The sequence below is a fragment of the Haliotis cracherodii genome, unplaced genomic scaffold, assembly GCF_022045235.1.
Source record: "Haliotis cracherodii isolate W230 unplaced genomic scaffold, xgHalCrac1.p SCAF_6, whole genome shotgun sequence".
NCBI lineage: Eukaryota > Metazoa > Mollusca > Gastropoda > Lepetellida > Haliotidae > Haliotis > Haliotis cracherodii.
The window spans coordinates 32,333,950-32,356,121 of NW_027266319.1; the positions used below are offsets into that span (position 1 = coordinate 32,333,950).

At 40.2% G+C, this 22,172-nt stretch overlaps 1 protein-coding gene across 1 annotated transcript; it reads left to right on the top strand.

Moving 5' to 3' along the window:
- Positions 1–4,569: 4,569 nt before the first annotated feature.
- Positions 4,570–14,508, top strand: LOC139445077 (uncharacterized). The gene is made up of 6 exons (XM_071226158.1): positions 4,570–5,857; positions 8,553–8,708; positions 9,872–10,006; positions 10,706–10,851; positions 11,587–11,735; positions 13,349–14,508. Exons 1-6 carry the CDS (start codon positions 4,650–4,652, stop codon positions 13,460–13,462), a joined length of 1,908 nt encoding a protein of 635 aa, XP_071082259.1. The 5' UTR covers positions 4,570–4,649; the 3' UTR covers positions 13,463–14,508.
- Positions 14,509–22,172: the final 7,664 nt, after the last annotated feature.

Below are 22,172 nucleotides of genomic sequence, written 5' to 3' on the forward strand. Positions count from 1 at the left end.
CGTACATGTGTGTGTTGATATATACTTGTACTGATCAGGACTGATGCCGATTTATAGCGAGATACTAAGCAACAGTTTAACATGAATACCCCATACTGACTCCGAGCCATCCTTGTTTTGTCCCTTTAATGCCGAGCACCAGACAGGGTAACAACAAGTACCATCTATTAACGTCTTTTGGTATGACGCGGCCGGGGTTCGAACCCCGGGACCTTCCGCTCTCCGGGCGAACGCTCTACCACTAGACCACGGTGGCGGTCGAATAAGATTGGTACTGAAGGAGTTCACCCTCGTGGATTGTAGCAATGGCAATGACTGATTAGTGCACTGTCACATTGTCCTGATCGCAGAGAAGTCCTATTCTCAGCTTAAAACGTCTCGTAGTCTTAATTTCACCCCTCAGTTTCTTAAAAAATACAGCAGAATATGCTCTGTTTATTTTCTGGCCTTTGGGAAAATAGTAACTGACTCCGAGCCATCCTTGTTGTGTCCCTTTAATGCAAGCACCAGACAGGGTAACAACAAGTACCATCTTTTAACGTCGACGCGCCCGGGGTTCGAACCCCGGACCTTTCGCTCTCCCGGGCGGACTCTCTACCACTAGACCACGGAGGCGATCCATTTTAACTTGTACAGATGAGCAGGGTCTCGTAAACATTTTTTTGAAACGTTCGACTCATTTTGGGAAAATTTAGAAATGAAAGTTATAACTTTAGAAAAGCAGGCACCATAAACCAAACTGGTTACATTGTTTCAATGTATCGGTATAAAACCCTTCGGCATGAGTACACTTTGATGAAACTTATATATTTTCAGAAACAACAAAATGCATCGTTAATTAATATGTGCCCCGCCGAAACATCCTCTACCATGAGAAGCAAAAATAAAATATGAAATCAGAGACCAGAGAGACAGACAGACTGACTGACTGACTGACTGAAAGACAGAAAAAATATATTGTCTGATTTTATTTTAATCAAGGAATCGAAATAATGGTCTAGGAAACCAAAACGTGATTGAAATAATCCTTTTCATGTTTTTTCAGGTTCCCCCGTGTATTCGGAATTAAGTGTATATCGACGGCACAATGTCATTATTCGTCTGAATTAAATTTGATTATTGTTCTAAGGGAACGAACAATAATTCGTGGGAATAAAATAACCTCTTTTCTTTCCATGTACTTGACAATACGAAAAAGGCACGAATATACAATGATGTTTCATTGTACGGGTATAATTGCTACCAATTGTCATCGCCACACGAACTGCCCTCGGGACATGGACTATTTTAAGAGACGGTTAGACCCTTAATAATATACTATGTCCTCGGCAATAATTATTGTCGCCAAACTGGTTTATTTCAATGGTGAGTGAGTGTGCTTGCGTAACCGCACCGTTGGCGTTAATCGCCAGCAATTAGGTGATGCATACATGTTCACATGTGTAGGCCAAGCCAAATTAATCGAGTATGTACATTAAATACACGTTAACGATCAAGGAGTGTGGGCCGCTTGCATACAACACGTATAGTTGAACTGTGAGTATTTTACATCTTTGGCCAACTTTTTGAAAAACTTGGTTTAGGAATGCGCCAACTGCTAAAAAAACTTGAAATGTGAATAAAGTGAAAAGCAGACTTTGTAAAGTCTCCCTGGATATAGTCTTGGTATCGAGATCACAGACCGCTATTTGTACCTCAGACCCTTGAGAATAAATTAGAAAAGGACTCCAACTCAAGTCTAGAAAAATTTGGCTCGTTTCAAAATTAAGCATTGTTCTGGGATTCATTTGGATTTGATTTTTTGTAATAGAAACATATTTTTAAATAAGATAAGTTTATTTCTGGGACTTAATGTTAGTCTGAGATGCTATGGCGCCCGACAGACAAGACCTGACCCAACATAACGACCCGTGGCATTGAGAAGGTCATGAGTTGACTGTCGGACCCCACCGCGGCTCTCGACAATCTAAATGTAAGGTTATTGACGTTAATCAATATTTTGTTGTACAGCTGCGTATTCTTGTGGATCAATATACATATACAACCTTTGTTTTAAGTGCATTCGTTGCCATGGCAGCGGATACTGGATACCCCATTATCCGTTTGCTATCAGCTGTATATATAAATCGACACGTGAAACAGCTGGTAGAATTCCATAGAATACAATAAACCTAAACAGTTTGACAACACAATGATATAGACCATCATTAAATCTGTGAGTCACTCCATTCTTCTTGCAAAATACAACATTATATAATTATATTTTGATAATAATTATATAATTATATATTGATAATATTTGAAGTTCATATGCATTTAGATTGGACATTTTTAATTTGGCTAGAAATAGGGATATTCTGAACCATATGTATGAATAGTGAGTGAGTATGGTTTTACGCCGCTTTTAGCAATATTCCAGCAATATCACGGCGGGGGACACCAGAAATGGGCTTCACACATTGTACCCATGTCGGGAATTGAACCCGGGTCTTCGGCGCGACGAGCTAACGCTTTAACCACTAGGCTACCCGACCGCCCCTTATGAATGAATAAGGCTAACTGTATTCGATGTAGAAGTGTTAGCTTCAGCACATGTCTCCGTATTAATTTTTGATACTATATCCAATCGCAAGGGTGCATCTGCATGGCCCAGTTGTGCACTCTGGTCGCCGTATGATCCCGGTTGCGCATTCCTGCACACACACACACGCACGCACGCACGCACGCATGCACACACATACATACACGAACACACCCCCGAAACGGCGTATATATTATATATTCTGTATTTCCTCGCGATAGTTACATTGATCAGTTATATCATGTATCGCATGGCTTAGTTTTAGACTAACATCTAGTCTCTGAAAAAAATAGTTGTTAAATTATAGTTAAAAAATATAATAAAAGGGAGCCCACAGACTTTCTTCATTTTCAGAGACTAAATAAACAAATCTGCAGAGCTATAATTGCTTGGAAATTCACAACACATACAGATTGCTATCACCCATCATTGACATGCCACTGAAAGTGGGTGTGACAGGAATATCTACTGCCCCTACTATCTCTCCCCTAGACTAACATCTAGTCTCTGAAATGACCTTATTTTACAGATGAAAAGCGGTTGTTAAATTATAGTTAAAAAATATAATAAAAATGATCCGAGAGACTTTCTTCATTTTCCTTCATTTTCCTGCGTCCAAGATTATTGCCCTTGTATTGCGACATGCAGTGCACGCGTGTGTATATGTGGCTGCTTGTACAAGTCCGGACTGATGCCGATTTATAGTGCTAGCCCATTGAGATACCATGCCACAGTTTAACATGAGTACCCCACTCAGACACAGTATACTGACTCCGAGCTGACCAGTCCTTGTTTTAGTCCCTTAATACCAAGCGCCAGACAGGGTAACAACAAGTACCATCTTTTATCGTCTTTTGTTATGACGCGGTCGGGGATCAAACCTCGGACCTTCCGCTCTCCGGGCGGACGCTCTACCACTAGACTACGTACGGAGGCTGTCAAAAGATAAATGAGCATTAAATTCAAGGTTAAGTCAACTTGACCATGAAGTGAGAACACAACATGTAACTCACTAATCTTGGCATGAATATCAAACAAAAATATCTGTCAGAAAGACAATTCAATGCAGATTACATAGAGATGTCCGCATGTTCATTGCAATACTGTATTCATCATTACGTTTCGCTTGAGCCCCGTGAAGATCCGGGGTTCAATAGGTCTTCACCAACCCATACTTGTCGAAAAGGGTATGACGCGGCCGGGGATCGAACCCAGGACCTTTCGCTCTCCGGGCGGACGATCTACCACTAGACCACGGAGGCGGTCTACTGAGATAATGGCTGACAGGGGAGGTGGGGTAGTCAAGTGGGTAAAGCGTTCGCTCGTCACGTCGAAGACCCGGGTTCGATTCCCCACATGGATAAAGTGTGTGAAGCCCCTTTCTGGTGTGCTCCGTCGTGATATTGCTGGAATATTGCTAAAAGCGGCGTAAAAACATTCTTACTCACTCACTTATGTCCGACATGTCATAAAATACCAGAAAAAAATAAATGCCATTTTGCATATTATTGCAGTGTCATGAATTGATATAGGCTCGGTACTGGGTCTAAATGACCTACTGTAAAGCACACTTACAATCTCCATTTCATAAAAGTTTCCCACAGGTGTGACCTTGTTATGTATAAGGTCATGCGGTACATCACGTGATCTCTTATTCAACAGTTAGCGGGCCTTGTGGGACAGAGCTGATTGAGTGAGTGAGAATCACAAATATACTATTATGACGTATGTTTGTTTACCATAGTATGCATGCACATCACATCAAAACCGACTGACAACTTAGTTGATATCTATTTTCTTAAACACGTTTGAAGACGTGGACATCAATACATATTCTGAAACCGGTTTCTTCGGCGTTACAAACGTGTTTCCACAAAACCCTGTCAGGAGTATTTGTTGACTGGGCCCCGTCTACTTAAATCAGTCGCGTACGAACAGTGGAACCAGTTTAGAGTATCTGCATGATGCATATGCGCAGAAAGCTTTTAGCCCCGGAAGTGCAGACGCTAGTGTGTTTACTTGTAAAGATGTTTGTTTCTCTTCCACGTTGTGATTAATAACAGGGAAGATGACGAGTGTTGATTTATCGGAAACCGCCAACTGGCAGAACCACGAAATTGAGAGTTTACTGAATATTTGGTCGAAGAAGGATATTCAAAATGAACTGGGTAACATGCATCAAAACTTGCCAGTCTACGAGAAAATTTCTTCTCAACTTTCCTCAATGGGAATCAATCGATCAGCAATAAGTTGTCGAGATAAAATCAAGAAACTTAAATTCAAATACAGACGAATAAGAGAGAAAAAGGGCTACAGGAAAAATAGTTTTAAATTCTTTGACATTCTTCGGTCTGTGTTGGGGGACAGCGTAGAGGAAGGTGGGGATGGGTACCCACAGCACGTGCCTCATCAACCACGCCCACATTCGCACCATGGTGATCACGCCAATGGACATGGATCACATTACTATCCTCAAGAATACGACAAATCCAGATTCAGTCCAAGTGTTGTAAGCAATGACAATAACAGCATGATCTTGAGTGATTCTGAGTCAGACAGTGAATATGATTATGTGAAAGGTGATTTATCTGATGATGATTACCTACACGAAGAAATGTCTTCGCAGTATAGTGAGGCTCAACCGACACCTAGTGCAACACAACAGACAGCAGGTCCAATGCATGACAGTGGAGGAGCCGGTAGCTACAGTAATATGTTTATGCATGGAGGACCTAGCAGATTTCCCAAATCAAATAAAACAGACAGTGTACCTAAAGATGATCCTGCCTCATTTTGGCAGCAAATGAACACAGGGCCACTTAATGCTGCTCGAATGGCAATGAGTAGACGGGCAGAATGTATGAGAGGAGGATCTGGGTTTGATAGAGGTTTTGGAATGATGCACCATCATCATCCCTTTATGGGCCGCGGACATGGGTGGCGGAGAGGAGGAGGAGGAGGGGGACGAAAAAGAGCTCGACTCGAGCAGACGTTTGATATGATGTTGAACAAAGTATCTCAAATTCAGAAAGACATGCAAGATCGCTTCCTATCAACCCATGAGAAACAACATCAGCAGCATCTGAATTTTGAGCTGCAGAGACAAGAGCTTGATAGTAGGCACAGAGAGATGGAGAGGAAACATGAGATGAACATGTTCCAAATGATGGTCAGTTCTCTTCATCATGATGGGAACCATTTAAACCATGCGCTTGGAAATGATATGGCTGTAAATTACTCCAGTACTCCAAACTCACCACAAACATCTTTTCCAGGGTATGGCAATATCTTCTTAAATTCTTTATTGATACTGTTATTCAATCTTGGTAATTTTCCAGATTATGAGTTAATGATAACTGACATATATTAACCATGTTTACATGGTTAACAGTGATGCATATTATCCTAAACACAGTGGAATATTGATTCATGCCAGTTGTCATGATTGTCATGCAGACTTTGTTTAACATGTCAGTGGCCCAAGCAGTGGTTGAGTTACATTTGCTAAGATCAATTGGTTGTGATATACACAACATGCTATTAACATTCCAGGTATTGAGAATTGCACATTCTACCAAATGACGACGAAATATGTGTGAAAATGATAAACATTAGGGCTGCAATGAATAACCCATGAGGTGAATATGATTCGTATCACGAATATAGGGTAATGAATACGAATATTAATTCACGAATACAATAATAAGTCAGTAGTTGATGTATTATTTGTTATATTCAGTGAAACATTAACAACATAAATTGTCCAGGGGACTCCCTAAATTTGATTTCATGTGTTTACAGGCAATATGAGGGTCCTGTAAAGTAATAAAATGAAGTTGTGTACTGTACTGTAAGATTTGATAATTATGTTAATTACATTGACTTTATGTTTCTTGTCAAGAATTCGATGAATGTTTCTGATCTTCATGAGGGACACACTATATATGTATTCCCCTTCACAAAGATAAGTTAGAGAAATGAAATTTTACCCACTGATGTTACTGGTCATGATCTAAAATGAGTTTGGAAATTGACGCCGTTAGTCAAGAGTTATGGCCCTCACTCTGTTTTTAAACATAGTGCATACTGCGTGAAATGGGGTTTTCAAAGAATCTGCTAAAGTTACATGAATGAAAGTTTGTGTGCTTATCTAAGAGACACTTGTCAAGACTGAGTTAGAAAATTGGTGCCGTAAATTATGTTTTTCCAGAGTTACATACTTTGCTACATATTTCAATATTGTGAATACGCAGTTGCCAGCGTTACGGCCCATGTCATTATATATTGTGCCTGCAATGGGGAAATAAAAATCAGATTTTCTCACATCTTCCCGAGGCAAGAGAGTTAACTGACTTTAAAAGTCCAGTTTCCACCCTTGCCGAACTAGGCTGGTATTATGGAGTTACATTTTGGCAGGACTAATGAGTCTATGCATAGTCCAATCAAAATCGCGCACCGAAATCGAAATCCGGTTTGTAAACTGTTGTGCAGATTTGGGTCGATTGCAGGATTTGCAAAGCTTGTAAACCGCCAACTCGTCAGCAGATATTTTCCAAATCTTTTCATGTTTTAAATCAAAGTGCTCACGTGATTTGATGCATTTCGCGATGTAAGACCGGTTTTATCACGATATAGAACTTGATTATCGATCAGATCGTCCTGACTGGGCGCCACCATTTTGTGTGAAGCAAACGCAAGTGATACGAGAGGTGGAATCTGATTGGCCCATAGGAGAGGTTCAGAAGGGACATAACTGGTAATAGCCACTGATGGCGCTACGATCGAGCCCAGGAATTCCAGTCTAGTTCGTCAATGGTGGAAACTGGACTTTTAAAGTCAGTTAACTCTCTTGCCTCGGGAAGATGATTTTCTCATGACATAAGGCCACCGCAAAGCCTATCTCCTTTTAAGCATATATCAGACTTTTCTTTATAGTTAACATTTCTGTTTGTGTACAACCCTGTCCTTGCATATATTTTTTTTAAGGACATGCATTCACTATTTTCTAAAACATGTAAAAGGCTACCCGTTTAAGAATACAACATAACATTCCTTCAAGTACCTCGACACGTTTTCCATCAAGTTGAACATGTTGAAACATTGAATGGAATTAGTTTGTGTCAAGCTGTTCTCAGGGTAAAGTGAATCACATCCATCTCATAGTCAAGAGCTGTAGGTCCGTCCTTCGTACACTTGATGTCAGCTGCTGATCATTGTTATGATCATGATACTCATGATGATGGTTATTACCTTGCTTTTGAGATATGTGTCACATAGTCATAAAACTGACAACTGGTTACAGGACCCATGTAGATCCGGGTAGAGAATAGGTCTTCAGCAACCCATGCTTGCTGTAAGAGGCAACTATGTTTGTCATAAGAGGCGACTAACAGGACACATCATGAAACTCACTAATCTTGGCATGAATATCAAACAAAAATATCTGTCAGAAAGACAAATGTATGCATATTACACAGCGATGTCCGCATGTTGATTGCAACACCGAATTCATGATTACCTTTCGCTTGAGTTCCGTGAAGATCCGGGGTAGAATTGGTCTTCACCAACCCATGCTTGCTGTAGGCAACTCTGCGACAAACGGGATCGGGTGGTTAGGCTCGCTGACTTGGTTGATGCATGTCATCGTATCCCAATTGTATGGATCAACGGTCATGATATCAAGCACCTGTCTGGCCCTGACTCGATTATTTACAGACTGCCGTCATATAGCTGGAATATTGTTAATTGCGGCATTAAACAACAAACAAACTGGTCGCAGCCGTTATTACGATCTCTTTTTCTGTCAGAACCAGTGTCTCAAGCTGATATAATATGTTTACATGGTGGCATGGCACATGGTTAAGCAAAGTCAGTCACAGTGAGTAGTTGGATGGGTTGCCGTATTTGGCAGCTTGGCTTTTAGAGAGTTATTATTATTCAAAGGTTGTTCAAAGTATTTCGTTCACTCTAGTTCTAGGAAGCTGCACACAATGTCCCAGGAGGAAGTGAAAGCTACATGGCGGACGGCCGATATCGTGTGTTTTGATGTCGACTCAACCGTATGTAAAGATGAGGGTCTTGATGAGCTGGCAGCATTTTGTGGCGTTGGGGAGAAAGTAGCAGCATGGTACCTCTTTGAAATTTCTTCACCTTATTACTGTAAATCGTGAAATTAGCGCAAGAGTGAATTAAATTCGAAAAATGCGCGCATTTTTAAACATCGCATTTATATCAACAGTAAGACAATTTGGATAGCAGAAATACCAACTTAGACATACGCTGAAAACTAACAACTGTGTATTCTACATCACAGTTTATTGAGCGGCACTTGTAACAAGTATATAAACAATGTCATTCAAACACTAATTATATCCTGTGAATTGTTACTGCTGAGGTCAAGACAAGAGTTCTACTCACTTATGTTATCCCTGATCAAACCTGCAAGTCACAACACAAAAAGTTTCTGTTGTTCTTAGGAAAACACTATGTATTGTTTTAGCGGAAGTACTCTATTCAGTGCTAATAAGCGGTGCCATTTGGTGTGTGATAAGATTAAGGTAAGGTTGGATACAGGTGAGGATTCTGCTATAAACCTAACAGCAGACATTTCCTTTAGATATAAATCCACTGACGCTTGAGAGGAGGGGGTCGTGGCATTCATATTGAGTCACATTTTTGGCCAGGCGCAAGTGGTTGCATTCTTTTAAAAACGTATTTATTTCACGATTTACAGTATTTTTTAACATGTTCAATACATATTTACCTCACCTTACAATGCAGGCTTTTGACACCAAAAATTGACACTGACAACTTCCTATTTTCTTAGATTTGCCATATCAGCATGAACAGATTTTTTTTTTCCCAATTTGTCATTGTCCTAACCCTTATGTTTACTGTAATGTTTCTGTGGTGGCATGTGCACAGTGCTTAGGTCACAAATCAAGAGTCCCTGGATGGCCGTCCACGTTTCGGCAGCTTAGTTCCTGAGAGTTTCTAGGGCTTTGGTCCTAGCCCACACTGGAGCACATGTAACTCATGTGGCGTATCCTTGGGCAAGTGACTTTGTTCAAAAAGATGGTACTTGTTGTTTCCCTGCCTGGTCCTTGGCGTTAAGATGATAAAACAAGGACTGGTCGGTTGAAGTCAGTATTCTGTGTCCGCGTGGGGTAACCATAATAAACTGCAAAGCATTCAATCATACACACACATGCATGTCACTAAGTAAGTGCAATAATCTTAAAAGGACGTTAACAACTCTTTCAAAATCGATTATTTATCACAATGTTGTAGGACACGGAAGGCCATGGGAGGAGACGTGTCATTCCGTGTGGCACTGAGTGAGAGGCTGAATATTGTCAAACCATCAAAACAACAGCTCAATGATTTTGTAGCCAACCATCCCCCTCAACTTAGTGATGGCATGAGGTAAGAGAGCCTGTGGTTACATTAGGAATAGAAATGTAGTCGTTTTCATGTGTGCAACAGGACACTCAGATGTTTAGGTGTGCCCTTTGGAATTAAAGTGTGCTCATCAGAATTAAAGTGTGCCCTTTGGAATTAAAGTGTGCCATTTGGAATTAAAGTGTGCCCTTTGGAATTAAAGTGTGCCATTTGGAATTAAAGTGTGCCTTTTGGAATTAAAGTGTGCCCTTTGGAACTTGTTTCAACAGTGCACTAAAATAAGACAAACTGTAAACAAAGTAAAGCTAGACTTGTCCAATCTCTTTGGTCAAAGTCTGTTATCATGTGATAATTGGTTCACCATATAACAGCTAAGATTAACATTTACTTCCAGAAATGTTATTTAAAAGTATGTAAATACAAAAAAAACAATCCAAATGGAGCCTAGAACAATGCTTAACTTCAGGCCAAATCATACTGGACTTGAGTTGGACTCTTTAATGTATTTTCTAAGATCTTGGAGACAGATCAATCATAGCTATGTGATGTCAATAAATTCAAGCATAAATCAACAAAAACAGTAAAATCTATCTAACATAAATGGGTGTTTCATGTATTTCTGGATTTGTTATTTCAGAAGCTTGCTTGGACATAATATTGACAGATTACTGTAAGTTTTGAGTTTTTTACATCTATTTATGACAATTATTGTGGTACTTTCAGTGACTTGGTGCGTGCACTGAGACAGAAGGGTCGAACTGTGTACCTGGTGTCTGGGGGGTTTCGGTCCATCATTGAACCTGCCGCTGATCTACTTTCTATTCCTGCTGAAAATATCTATGCCAACAAACTCAAGTTCTACTATACAGGTGAGACTTTTCCAGGATTAACATAGCTGGGGGAATTCGGAGCAGTGCTGGGACGAAGGGTTTGGGGTGGGAGGTTCAAACACCATGAACCTTTGCCTTCTACCTTTGGAAATTATTATTGAGATACCTTTGTGCCATGTTGTGCATCCCTATCTGATTGTCAAGTGGACAAGGCCCTCGGTACCTCATATTTGTTTGTTTGTTGTTTAACGCCACACTAAGCACTCCAGCTATATGGCCGCGGTCTGTACGTAATCGAGTCTGGACCAGACAATCCAGTGATTGACGATGTCATGCTCATCGAACCATGCAATTAGAATACGATGACATGCATCAACCAAATAAGTGAGCACTACCATATAAATCCTGTTAGTCGCCTCTTTCGACAAGGATAGTTGCCTCTTACGCCAAGCATGGGTTGTAGGAGACCTATTCTATCCCGGATCTTCACGGGGCTCATGCTTGTTGTAAGAGATAACTAGGCTGGGGATTACCAGTACATGATATATTAAATTTGTAAATTATAATCCTTTAAAGTTTCTTTTCACAAACACCTGGTATCATCACTTTTTTTGTTATCCATTCATATAATTTTCACTGCTGTTTTGCCTTTTGTGAAAATGGAATCTGTTCATGCTGTATTGGTGGTTAATAGAGACTAATTATTATCTGGTGTTAACGTTTTATATAATCATATTTACTTTGTTTATCATTATTACCAAATTCTTACTACAGGGGAGTACGCTGGATTTGATGAAAGCCAGCCAACATCTGACTCCGGCGGCAAGCCCCATGTGATGCAGATCATCAAGGATTGTCATAAAGACAACAAGCTGGTGATGATCGGGGATGGCTCCACGGATCTAGAGGCAGCACCACCTGCTGTAAGTGTCTTCTTAGCTGTAGCATGATGAGGAGTGAGTTGGGTTTAACACTGGTTTGAACTGTACTGCAGTTATCATTGTTATGTCATGGCGTGATGTGGAAGGAAGCATTTACTGCTTTGGTGAAACACACAACCACAGGTATGGTGCTGACAAAGCTAGACACATCATCAGGTGAACCTGAATTCAACTCCTGATTGTATGGCTGTGGCATGGGTAATGGATGCAACACGAACATGCAACACGAACATGCAACGCGAACATGCAGCGCGAACATGCAACACGATCATGCAGCAGGAACATGCAGCACGAACATGCAGCACGAACATGCAGCACGAACATGCAGCACGAACATGCAACACGAACATGCAGCACGAACATGCAACACGAACATGCAACACGAACATGCAACACAAACATGCAACATGAACATGCAGCATGAACATGCAACACGAACATGCAACACAAACATGCAACTGGATGCACAGCAAACTGAGGCGGCTTTGAAAACTTGGCCACCCATGCCCTCATCATTTGAATGCAATAATATCCTATTTCCAAAAGTAAATATGTACCAGAAATAATATATTCTAGTTTCCTTTTTTTCAATTAATGCTTTTGCTGTATATATGTATTATAGTAATAACTTTAAGCATGGTAAGAGAAGCAGTTTGGTATATTAATGGTTATCTTTTAATATGCACCAGTTTGACCTATAACCATTTGAGTTCAACCAATCAGTTATTGTAACTAGCTGCAGTTATCATATCCACTTATCTTTTCCTTGTTTGATATCAGCTTTGTTTCATCAAAAGTGAACAAAGAATAAGGATTCCAAATCGGTCAGGAAAAATAATACAAGTTTTGTGAAACAGGATGGAGACAGCCTTGAAAACTTCTTTTTTTTCTTGAGTGTTTTTGATCTGGAATCCTTATTCAGAGTTCATTTCCGATGGAGTAAAGACAACATATTGGCTGGTAAGTGATTAAGGAAGAGACTGGTATACTGATTATTAGAGCCAATCAGAGATGTGGGAGTGTGTTGCAAATCCCACCGCGCAAATCTGCTAATTTTTCTTATGCCATGATCCGTATCCCCCAGTAGTGTCATACAGATGGACAGATATTAGACAAGAGACGGATGAGGTGATGTGTTAACCGTAGCTACATTCGCAACATGAAGGCCTCCCACGGTCCTGCCATTTTGATCGCAAGACAATATATGGCAAGACAACAATCATATAACTGCTGACTTTGTATGAGTATGGCATTGATGATGTATCTGTGGTTTGTGGTTGGTGTAGACTATAGGAGTTGGAGTCATCTGCCGACATGTTATCACTCGATTAATATTAACGCTGTTGAATGCAATTTTCAATAAAATTGGGAAATAGTTTGAACACCTTTATAACCAGATAGTGTAACAACCCTCCCCCCCCCCCCCCCCCCCCCCCCCCCCCTTCCTTTCCACCCCACGCAACCCACCCACACACACCCTGAATATCACATGGTTCATCCCTTATTAATGGACGCAAGGAACCACACACCTCTTTGTTTCATTAATGTCATGATTACCAGTCATCCACCCGCTCACTTTGATCCTGTGTTTCCAGGATGCTTTCATTGGCTATGGAGGGAATGTGGTCCGAGAGAGTGTCAAGTCCAGAGCCGCATGGTTTGTTACAGACTTTCAGGAACTAATCACTGAACTCAACTCATCTAGCTAGTGGAGAAATATGCTTGACATCACTTTGTATCACACGGCTTTGGCACGTTGTCAGTCTCATTAAAATCAGACCTTAGTTCTCGCTACCGCTAAACAAAGATCTGAGGACATCCCATTAGGGGTCACGTCAGAACAACCTTTCGATTCATCCGACCAATCAGAGCGTCGCTTACCAGATCATGAAAATGACAGTCAGAATGTGATTTGGAATAATGCAACCTAGAAAACTTGAACACAGGGTATGCTGAAAGATAGTTACGAGTTTAACGACTGAATCCATACAATCTAGACCATATATTTGCAATTCCAGAATGTTCTTTTGTTTAGGTTTCAATTTTTTAATTGAGAATTTGTCAAAATATGTTTCGAAGCGTAGTCGCTAATTTGAATTTAGTGCGGTAAAGCACGAGAAAGCTGCCTTCTGATTAGCTAATGTCGACTTATTGTCAGTCCTTCCATTGGTCGGTCAAAATTCGCACAAGGTGGGTCTGATGTGACCCGTAATGGGATGTCCTCAGATCTTTGTTTAGCGATAGCGAGAACTAAGATCTGATTTTAATGAGATTGGCACGTTGTGTATCACTTCTTATAATTGTTTGAATGGTTGGTATTGGTGAGAGTACTTGAAAACCGAAGTACTTGGACCAAATTATACAAATTGTCAATTTGGGAAATGGTATTTCAATGCAAAGAAATCCCCGATTGTAATTATGAATTAAAATGTACGAAATTTAATTGTGCAAATTTGTGATAAGGTTTTGGGAGCTGTGCCATTGCAAAGGATAAAATGGTATTTGTGTCATGATTTGGTTTAATCATAAATGTATTGGCCAGTATGCCACCAGCTACTTCATCATCTGATTTCTTTCTACTAGAGAGACTATTACCTCTTTATTTTTAGCATGATCTGCAAGATATTAAAATATTAATTATACTCTTTTAATATACCTGATTAAAGTTTTTATCTACTTTTATGCTGAGCAAGTGGAATGTTGAGTTTTTCCAGATATAATTGTGTTTTATTTTGTCACTGTTATTTTATTATGTTGTTAATGATGTCATGCTAATCAGAATTAATTCCTATTTGTAACATAATGTATAAATTGAAAAATATATTGCACATTAGGAATGTAAATAATACATTGTATTTGATAAATGATAAAAATGAATATGTTTTGTCATTTTCTTTTGTACACGGAAAACATCAACAAAGGTTAATCATGTTAAGTAGCAACAATTTTAGAATCTGAAAGCTTGTGAGGAAAATGAAGTGAATTGTCAATGCTTAACTTGAAGGTTAACACATATCATGTGAAAGAACAAAGAACAGCGTGGAAAGAATAGAATGGGGTTTACAGGGTAGACAATGGCATGGTTACTGCACTCATCTGTATTCCCGTTATATATGATGGTGGTCTGTAAGTATTCCAGCCTGGACCAGACAATCCAGTGATACTAAGAGCAATGATCCACGCTGTCAGGGAACGAGGACACTCCATCAACCAAGTCACCGAGCCCGCCTGCCCATTCCATTTGGTTGCCAGCATAGGTTCCTGTGGACCAGTTCTAATCCAGAATTCCTACAGGGGACCAGTCGATAAGGATCTGGTGGTTGCAATGTATGTCCTGCCTGGCTGTGTATCATCGTATCTGACAGCGTGGATGTTGCTCATGTTATCAACCAATGGTCTACCTGGGACTCTATTAATTAGTCAGCCATTGAGTGTTGCTGACAACAGCGTAGAAATCATTAACTCACCTCATTTCTTTAGCAGTACACATTTTATTTAGAAGCAGTAATTTGATCAATTAACCTGTAGAGAATGTGATGGATGAACACCATTACATTCCATTCATGAGTCAAATAAAATATACATGTTAAAAAATGATAAAGACAAGACAAAAAGTGAGCAGGGCTCACTGATACGTCCAACTTCAACACCAACATATTTCTTAGTTCAAAACATAAAAACAGCAATAGTTTCTCGGAAACTCCACTTATCAAAATCAAACTTTTCACTGCTGTACCCCCAATCGGAAAAGAATCCATGAAGTAGTTGTAAGTTGTAGGACGCACTAATGTTCACAACATGAAAAACATAATATTTTTATCAGAAAATACACATGTGAAAATCAATCTGTGCACTGCATCTCTTCTATTAGTGTGAGTGAGTTGGGTTTAACACCGATTTTAACAGTATTCCAGTTACATCACGGCGTTTCTATTAGTATGTAATCATTCTTAAATTTGAAAAGAATCCATGTAGTAGTTTTCAAGTTATAGGTTGCGCAAATGATTTAGTAACAAAATTCTAAGTAAACAAAATAATAAAGCTGTATTTTTTCAGAAAATACAAATATTGAAAAAAACCTTCGCACTGCACCTCTCCTATTGGTATAGAAACTGTACCCCTAATTGGAAAAGAATCCATGCAGTAGTTTTAAAGTTATAGGTCGCACACATGTTGGAATAAACAAATTCTAAGTTCACTACATGAACAATATCATATCTTTCTGAAAATTAATCTTTGCCCTGCACCTCTTCTGTTAGCATGGAAACTGTTCCCTAAATTTGAAAAGAATCCCTGCAGTAGTTTTCAAGTTATAGGTCGCACCAATTTCAAGAGAAAATATGTCCTTAGGAGGATGGACAGACTTCCTTGGTATAGCTATATTCCTCTGCCCTTCAAAACACATTTATGCATGGCCTCCCGTCTTTACAGCAACCAGGTGCCCTCCTCAGTTTAGATATCTGTGATATCTGTCCTCGTGTTGTGTCATATGGGCCTTGTTTATCAAAAGAACCACCAGACGTTTGTTCACGCTGAAAAACAGAGTGAGTGAGTGAGTTGGGTTTAACGCTGTTTTTAACAGTATTTCAGTTATACCACGGCGTGTCAGCTTAATTTTGGAGGAAAGCTCGAAGTGATGCAAGTCTCAGACGTTTACCACTTCGGCGAAACCCACGAGCACGGGTATGGTGCTGACAAACCTAGAAACATAATCGGGGCGAACCGGGATTCGAACCAACAATCATAGATTTCTGGCGTGCCCAAGGGACGCAACTCTGCACAGCGAATCGCGGTGCGTTAGACGACTAGGCATTTTCCCGAAGCAAGAGAGTTAACTGACTTTAAAAAGTCTAGTTTCCACCCTTGCTGAACTAGGCTGGAATTCCTGGGCTCGACCGTAGCGCCACAAGTGGCTATTACGAGTTATGTCCCTTCTATGCCTCTCCTATGGACCAATCAGATTCTACCTCTCGTATAACTTGCATTTGGGTGTTTGCAGACACTAGGTGATAATAGTAAATTTGACATTAATTTCAGGGTCACGAGAAGCATTTGACCAATTTGTTGTTTGTTAGCGAGATATCTGAATAAACACTGATGACCTTTACCTTATATATCTCAATGTAACTGAAATATTTGTTCCTGTTTGCTGTTTTTGAAATATCTCAAGCTATACTTCACAGAGGTCTGCAGATCCCACTTAATTATGGTGACAGTGAGCATTTTTTCAAAGTCACAGAGAGAATTTGACTGTTTTCTGTTTTGGGTTTTGTACATACATTGTATTTAGTTCACTGATCTCTTCTTCTTCATCATCATCATCATCATCATCATCATCAGGGACGATCGGGTAGAATAGTGGTTAAAGCGTTCGCTCGTCACGCCGAAGACTCGGGTTCTATCCCGACATGGGTACAATGTGTGAAGCCCATTTCTGGTGTCCCCCGCCGTGATATTGCTGGAATATTGCTAAAAGCGGCGTAAAACCATACTTACTCAGTCACTCATCATCTGTTTTTTCTCTGCCAATATACCCTGTGCCGTTAATACAAAATGGGCTGCGGATACAGATGATAGATTTTTGACACACACACACACTCTTTAACTTTCAGTGTTTTGTTGTTGTAACTAGGTCCATACGTTCTCATCATAATCAGGATGTGTCTGGGACGTTTGCTATAGATCATTATGTCCATTCTACTGGAGATTCTTTGTCATTCCATTCATAGGACTATCAGCAGCAGAACGTACAAAACCAACAGAAGAACGAAACCGGATATGTAGAGATTCCTCTGAGCCCGGAACATTTCGGCCCTTGTCGACATAATCACCTCCTGCTGCGCGTTCGTAATCTTCTATGGCAATAAACCTCTGCACTTCTTGTACTCAAAGACAGCATCTGTAGGTGGAACCCGAGTGAAATCATTGCAACGCAATTTCTATATTCGACGTCCTGGTTTTGAAATAAAACTGTGTCCGTTAATAACATAGGTGCAAAAGATGTTTATATTATATCTTCATAGTAATAAAGTATTCAGACGCTGAACCGAGTTCAAATGACTTGGAATAGGTAGGCATAATGTAAGAATTGCGGAAAATGCTGAGAAATTGTAAAAAAGAAAGTTATCAGATATGTTTTTATGAGTGGGAATTAATCTTTGTTTCAACACTAGTATGTTTTGGACTTGAAACAATTCTAAACAAAGACGTAAATATACTTAATGTTAAGATTTGTTCTTAACGTTCATTCATTTTCATTCATTTTCGCGATGCATATGTAGTTGATCATGCCACACGTCCTATGAGAAAGAAAGTCTAGCTGTCAGCCATTTCAACATGTGTGATCATTGTCATGCCAATCTGTCAAAGAATTCCGTAAAATTTTTAAAATTGGTAGTGGGCCAACAACCGTCCTTGTACTACCCCGTCCTTTGACAAGAACAACAAGAAATACTTTTTTGTAATTAGAAGTTTACAAGATATATATCCGGCTTTTCCATTGGACGAGAGGTCGGTCACATCACCGCGAAATTGACGTTCATAAGTGTATGCACGACACAATTTTACACTCATACGTTTTTCACGAGACCGTATTCTTGAAATGACGTAAACACTGACGGACTGCTTCCACATTCCTGGGGGAACCCTAGGGCATTCCCTAGCACGCATAAATACAGGAGCGTTGTTTCTGACCATTTAGACCCTCAATCTTAAACTTAACGTTTTAGTATACATTGAGAAACGTCAGACAGTTTGACTGCATGGTCGTTCACGAATCTCCTCACTACAACCCATCCTAGTGAACAATACGGAGAGGCACATCCAAACTATTGTAGTATCGACTCGATCCGTCTCTAGGCAGACAATTACAGTCAACATCAATTTACGAATTTACCTTAGTGTCTATTTGACACATCTTCAATCACCTTTCAATGATCAATTGATCAATGATGACCGCCACAGGTTCATTAACAACTTCGGAAATGTCTCCCGTCACGTTTATCGTGTCGGGAATTCTGTCGTCTTGTACTTTATGGGAATATATTAGAATGCGCTGTGATTGTGACTGACTTATCGAGGTAGCTCTCAACAGACCTTTCTCATCTAATGATGATCTTATTTAAATACTTGTGTTGTGTCAGATGTTTCTGAAGAGCAAGTTGTGCATTTTAAAGCTCCTGTCATCTCTCTTTTTTGGGAACCATTTTATTCCGCGATACAGCTGGTTGCTGTATGGCTGTCAGTGTAACTATGTCACACGTACTATAGACATTAAATTGTGTATTCGATCTAGGCCTACATCCTTTGAGGTAAACAAATTGTGATAAAAAAATGATAAGAATTGACTTTCACTTTTGGTGAGTTCATTTGTAAGCTCCGACGTTCATAGAGTTTGGCCCTCACTCTATGAAGGTTCATACTCCAATTATAGTCAATGTTCATATCTAGATTACGCAATTTATAAACATAATACTTAGAAGCATTTTGTCCTGGATAAAAAACACTATAGTGATCTCACGTCCAAAAGCAACACCAAGCGTGAAGACTGCACTCCAAAACATCATCTGGAATTTCCTATGAGCCATTGAAACGGAAATGACGTCAAGAAGAAGCCCCACCTGGATAGATAAAAACAAAAAGACATTGGCACTGTAGCTCAACAAAATAGCAACAGTTTTGGGGAGAATCAAAATTTTACAAATTCAAAATCACTGTTGTCCATTGTTTTCGAAAGGATAAATGAATCATTAATTCAAGTTATCCAACACTACTTAACATTAAAAGAACTACAGGACATAAAGCGGTTAAAGCGTTCGCTCGTCACGCCGAAGACCCGGGTTCAATTCCCGACATGGGTACAATGTGTGAAGCCCATTTCTGGTGTCCCCCGCCGTGATATTGCTGGAATATTGCTAAAATCGGCGTAAAACCATACTCACTCACTCACTCACTCACAATGTACCTGACATGTTTACAATGTAGCTGACATGTTCACAATGTGGCCGATATGTTCACTATGTAGCCGGCATGTTCACAATGTAGCCGGCATGTTCTCAGGCCATTGTGTCTTGTGAATATTAACAGGTCAATTAGTATCACACCAGTTCGGGCCTCTATATGTGTTCGATGGCCGAAGCCAATTCTCGGTGTCTCCAGGTATGGTATGGCTTTAATATTGCTATAAAAAAAACCGAGAAAAAACAAGCTTACTCAATTTGCAGCATTAAATAGTCAAAGAGTAGAAGCTAACAAATACGGCATGACCTGAATCGATATTCTTCCTGGTTTGATCTTTATGTCGGATCTGTCAACAATAGCGTAGCTAACATCATTTGTTTGTTTGTTTGTTGTTTAACGCCGCACTCAGCAATATTCCAGCTATATGACGGCGGTCGGTAAATAATCGAGTTTGGACCAGACAATCCAGCGATTGACATCATGAGCATCGATCCACGCAATTGGGATACGATGACATGCTTCAACCAAGTCACCGAGTCTGGCCACCCGATCCCGTTAGTCGCCTCTTACGACAAGCATAGTCGCCTTATACGGCAAGAATAGGTTGCTGAAGACCTATTCTACCCCGGATCTTCACGGGTCAGCTAACATCAAGAAAAGAAATACTAGTACTTGAATTGTGCGACGTATAAAATTCGGTAGAGATGGCCCAATAGCATGTATTTTCTACGTCCATCTGAACATGGGATGGTGAGAACAAGACTATGGCCACCGCGGCGAGATCTTTGTATCGGTGCATCTACCGTCATTGTTTTGTTTGTTTGTTGTTTAACGCCTCACCCAGCAATTATCCAGCTAAATGACAATGGTCTGTAAATAATCGAGTCCGTACCAAACAATCCTGTGATTGACATCATGAGCATCGATCCACGCAGTTAGGATACGATTGACATGCATCAGCCAAATCACCGTGCCTGGCCACCCGATCCTGTTATTGGCCTCTTACGACAATCATGGGTTGCTGACGACCAGTTCTAACTGGGACCTTCACGGGACCTACCACGAGTGAATCACTGTGGTTCAAAACACTACTTTTATGTATCGGTGATCACCAATCACCGCTCAAATTGGCGACTACGCTTCGAAACATATTTTGACAAATTCTCCATCACAGATTTGAAACCTGAACAAAAGAATATTCTGGAATGGATAATAGATGATCTAGATTGTATGGATTCGGTCGTTAAACCCGTAACTATCGTTCGGAATACCCCGTGTATTGTTTCGAGGTTGAATGATCAGAAATCACATTCTGACTGTCACTTTCATGATTTGGTTAGTGACGCTCTGATTGGTCGGATGAAACGTCGTTCTGACATGACACCTAATGGGATGTCTTCAGATCAGCGGCAGTGAACTAAGGTCTGATTTTAATGAGATTGCGGTGATCACCTTTAAAAGTGTTGTTTGCGTTAAACATTGAGATTAACTTCATGAAGATTCAAGATTCTTTATTAACGTATATTTATGCCACCTAAAATACAATATAAATATATATCTGTATCCCTGGTTAGAACAGATGAACAACTGAGACAAACTATTTGCAAAGATTCAGCTTTTAGGTAGATTTCCAACGTCCAACGTGAACCAGCGACCTTCCGAGTGGACGCTGTCTAAGGCGCCGCGTTTCCATGTGCAGAGTTGCGTCCCTTGGGCACGCCAGAAACCTATGATTGTGGGTTCGAATCCCGGTTCGCTGACATCGATATCATTATGTTTCTAGGTTTGTCAGCACCATACCAGTGCTCGTGGGTTTCACCGAAGTGGTAAACGTCTGAGACCTGCATCACTTCGGACTTTTCTCCCACATTGAGCTAACACGCCGCGATATAACTGTAATACTGTTAAAAGCGGCGTTAAACCCAACTCACACACACACACGTTAATTCCATCGTTAAGTCCAAGTTTCCTTTCAGCAACCAATTCAGTGTTGTTTCGTGTCACAAACAAAGATCCAAATATTGATTTCACCAAGACTTGAACGCTCTTTATACTTGCACTATACATAGTTTATTCAAAACCTGTCTGTGAAACTTACCTTCAATGTATTGACATTAAGAACATATAGACAGATGTATCACAATTCCGTTCAAAGGTTTGTGACTTGAAGGGAAATTCCGTTCCGAATTTATTACATGAGAAGCCACTTTATTCCCCAAAAGCACATGTTCCATCTAAAAATATATATGTTTTATTGTTACCAACCACGAATATTTGATAACTTGAAAATGTTCCTCCATTTATTAATCTTGCCACTCACAGTCGATATAGATCTCCTTCTTTTCTGACCCTCACACGTTAACTGCACCCTCACGTCGTGCGTGGGTTTTGTATGCTCCCCTCCCCTCCCCCTCCCCACCCCTCTTTCACCACCCTTGATCCGCCTCTGCCATTGTAAAC

What these genes read in the sequence shown, in the direction of transcription:
- LOC139445077 (XM_071226158.1), top strand. Translation starts at nt 4,650, where the DNA reads ATGACGAGTGTTGATTTATCGGAAACCGCCAACTGGCAGAACCACGAA. An exon ending in CAACTTAGTGATGGCATGAG is followed by an intron (nt 10,007 to 10,705) that starts GTAAGAGAGCCT and finishes TGGTACTTTCAG; the next exon opens with TGACTTGGTGCGTGCACTGA. An exon ending in TAGAGGCAGCACCACCTGCT is followed by an intron (nt 11,736 to 13,348) that starts GTAAGTGTCTTC and finishes CTGTGTTTCCAG; the next exon opens with GATGCTTTCATTGGCTATGG.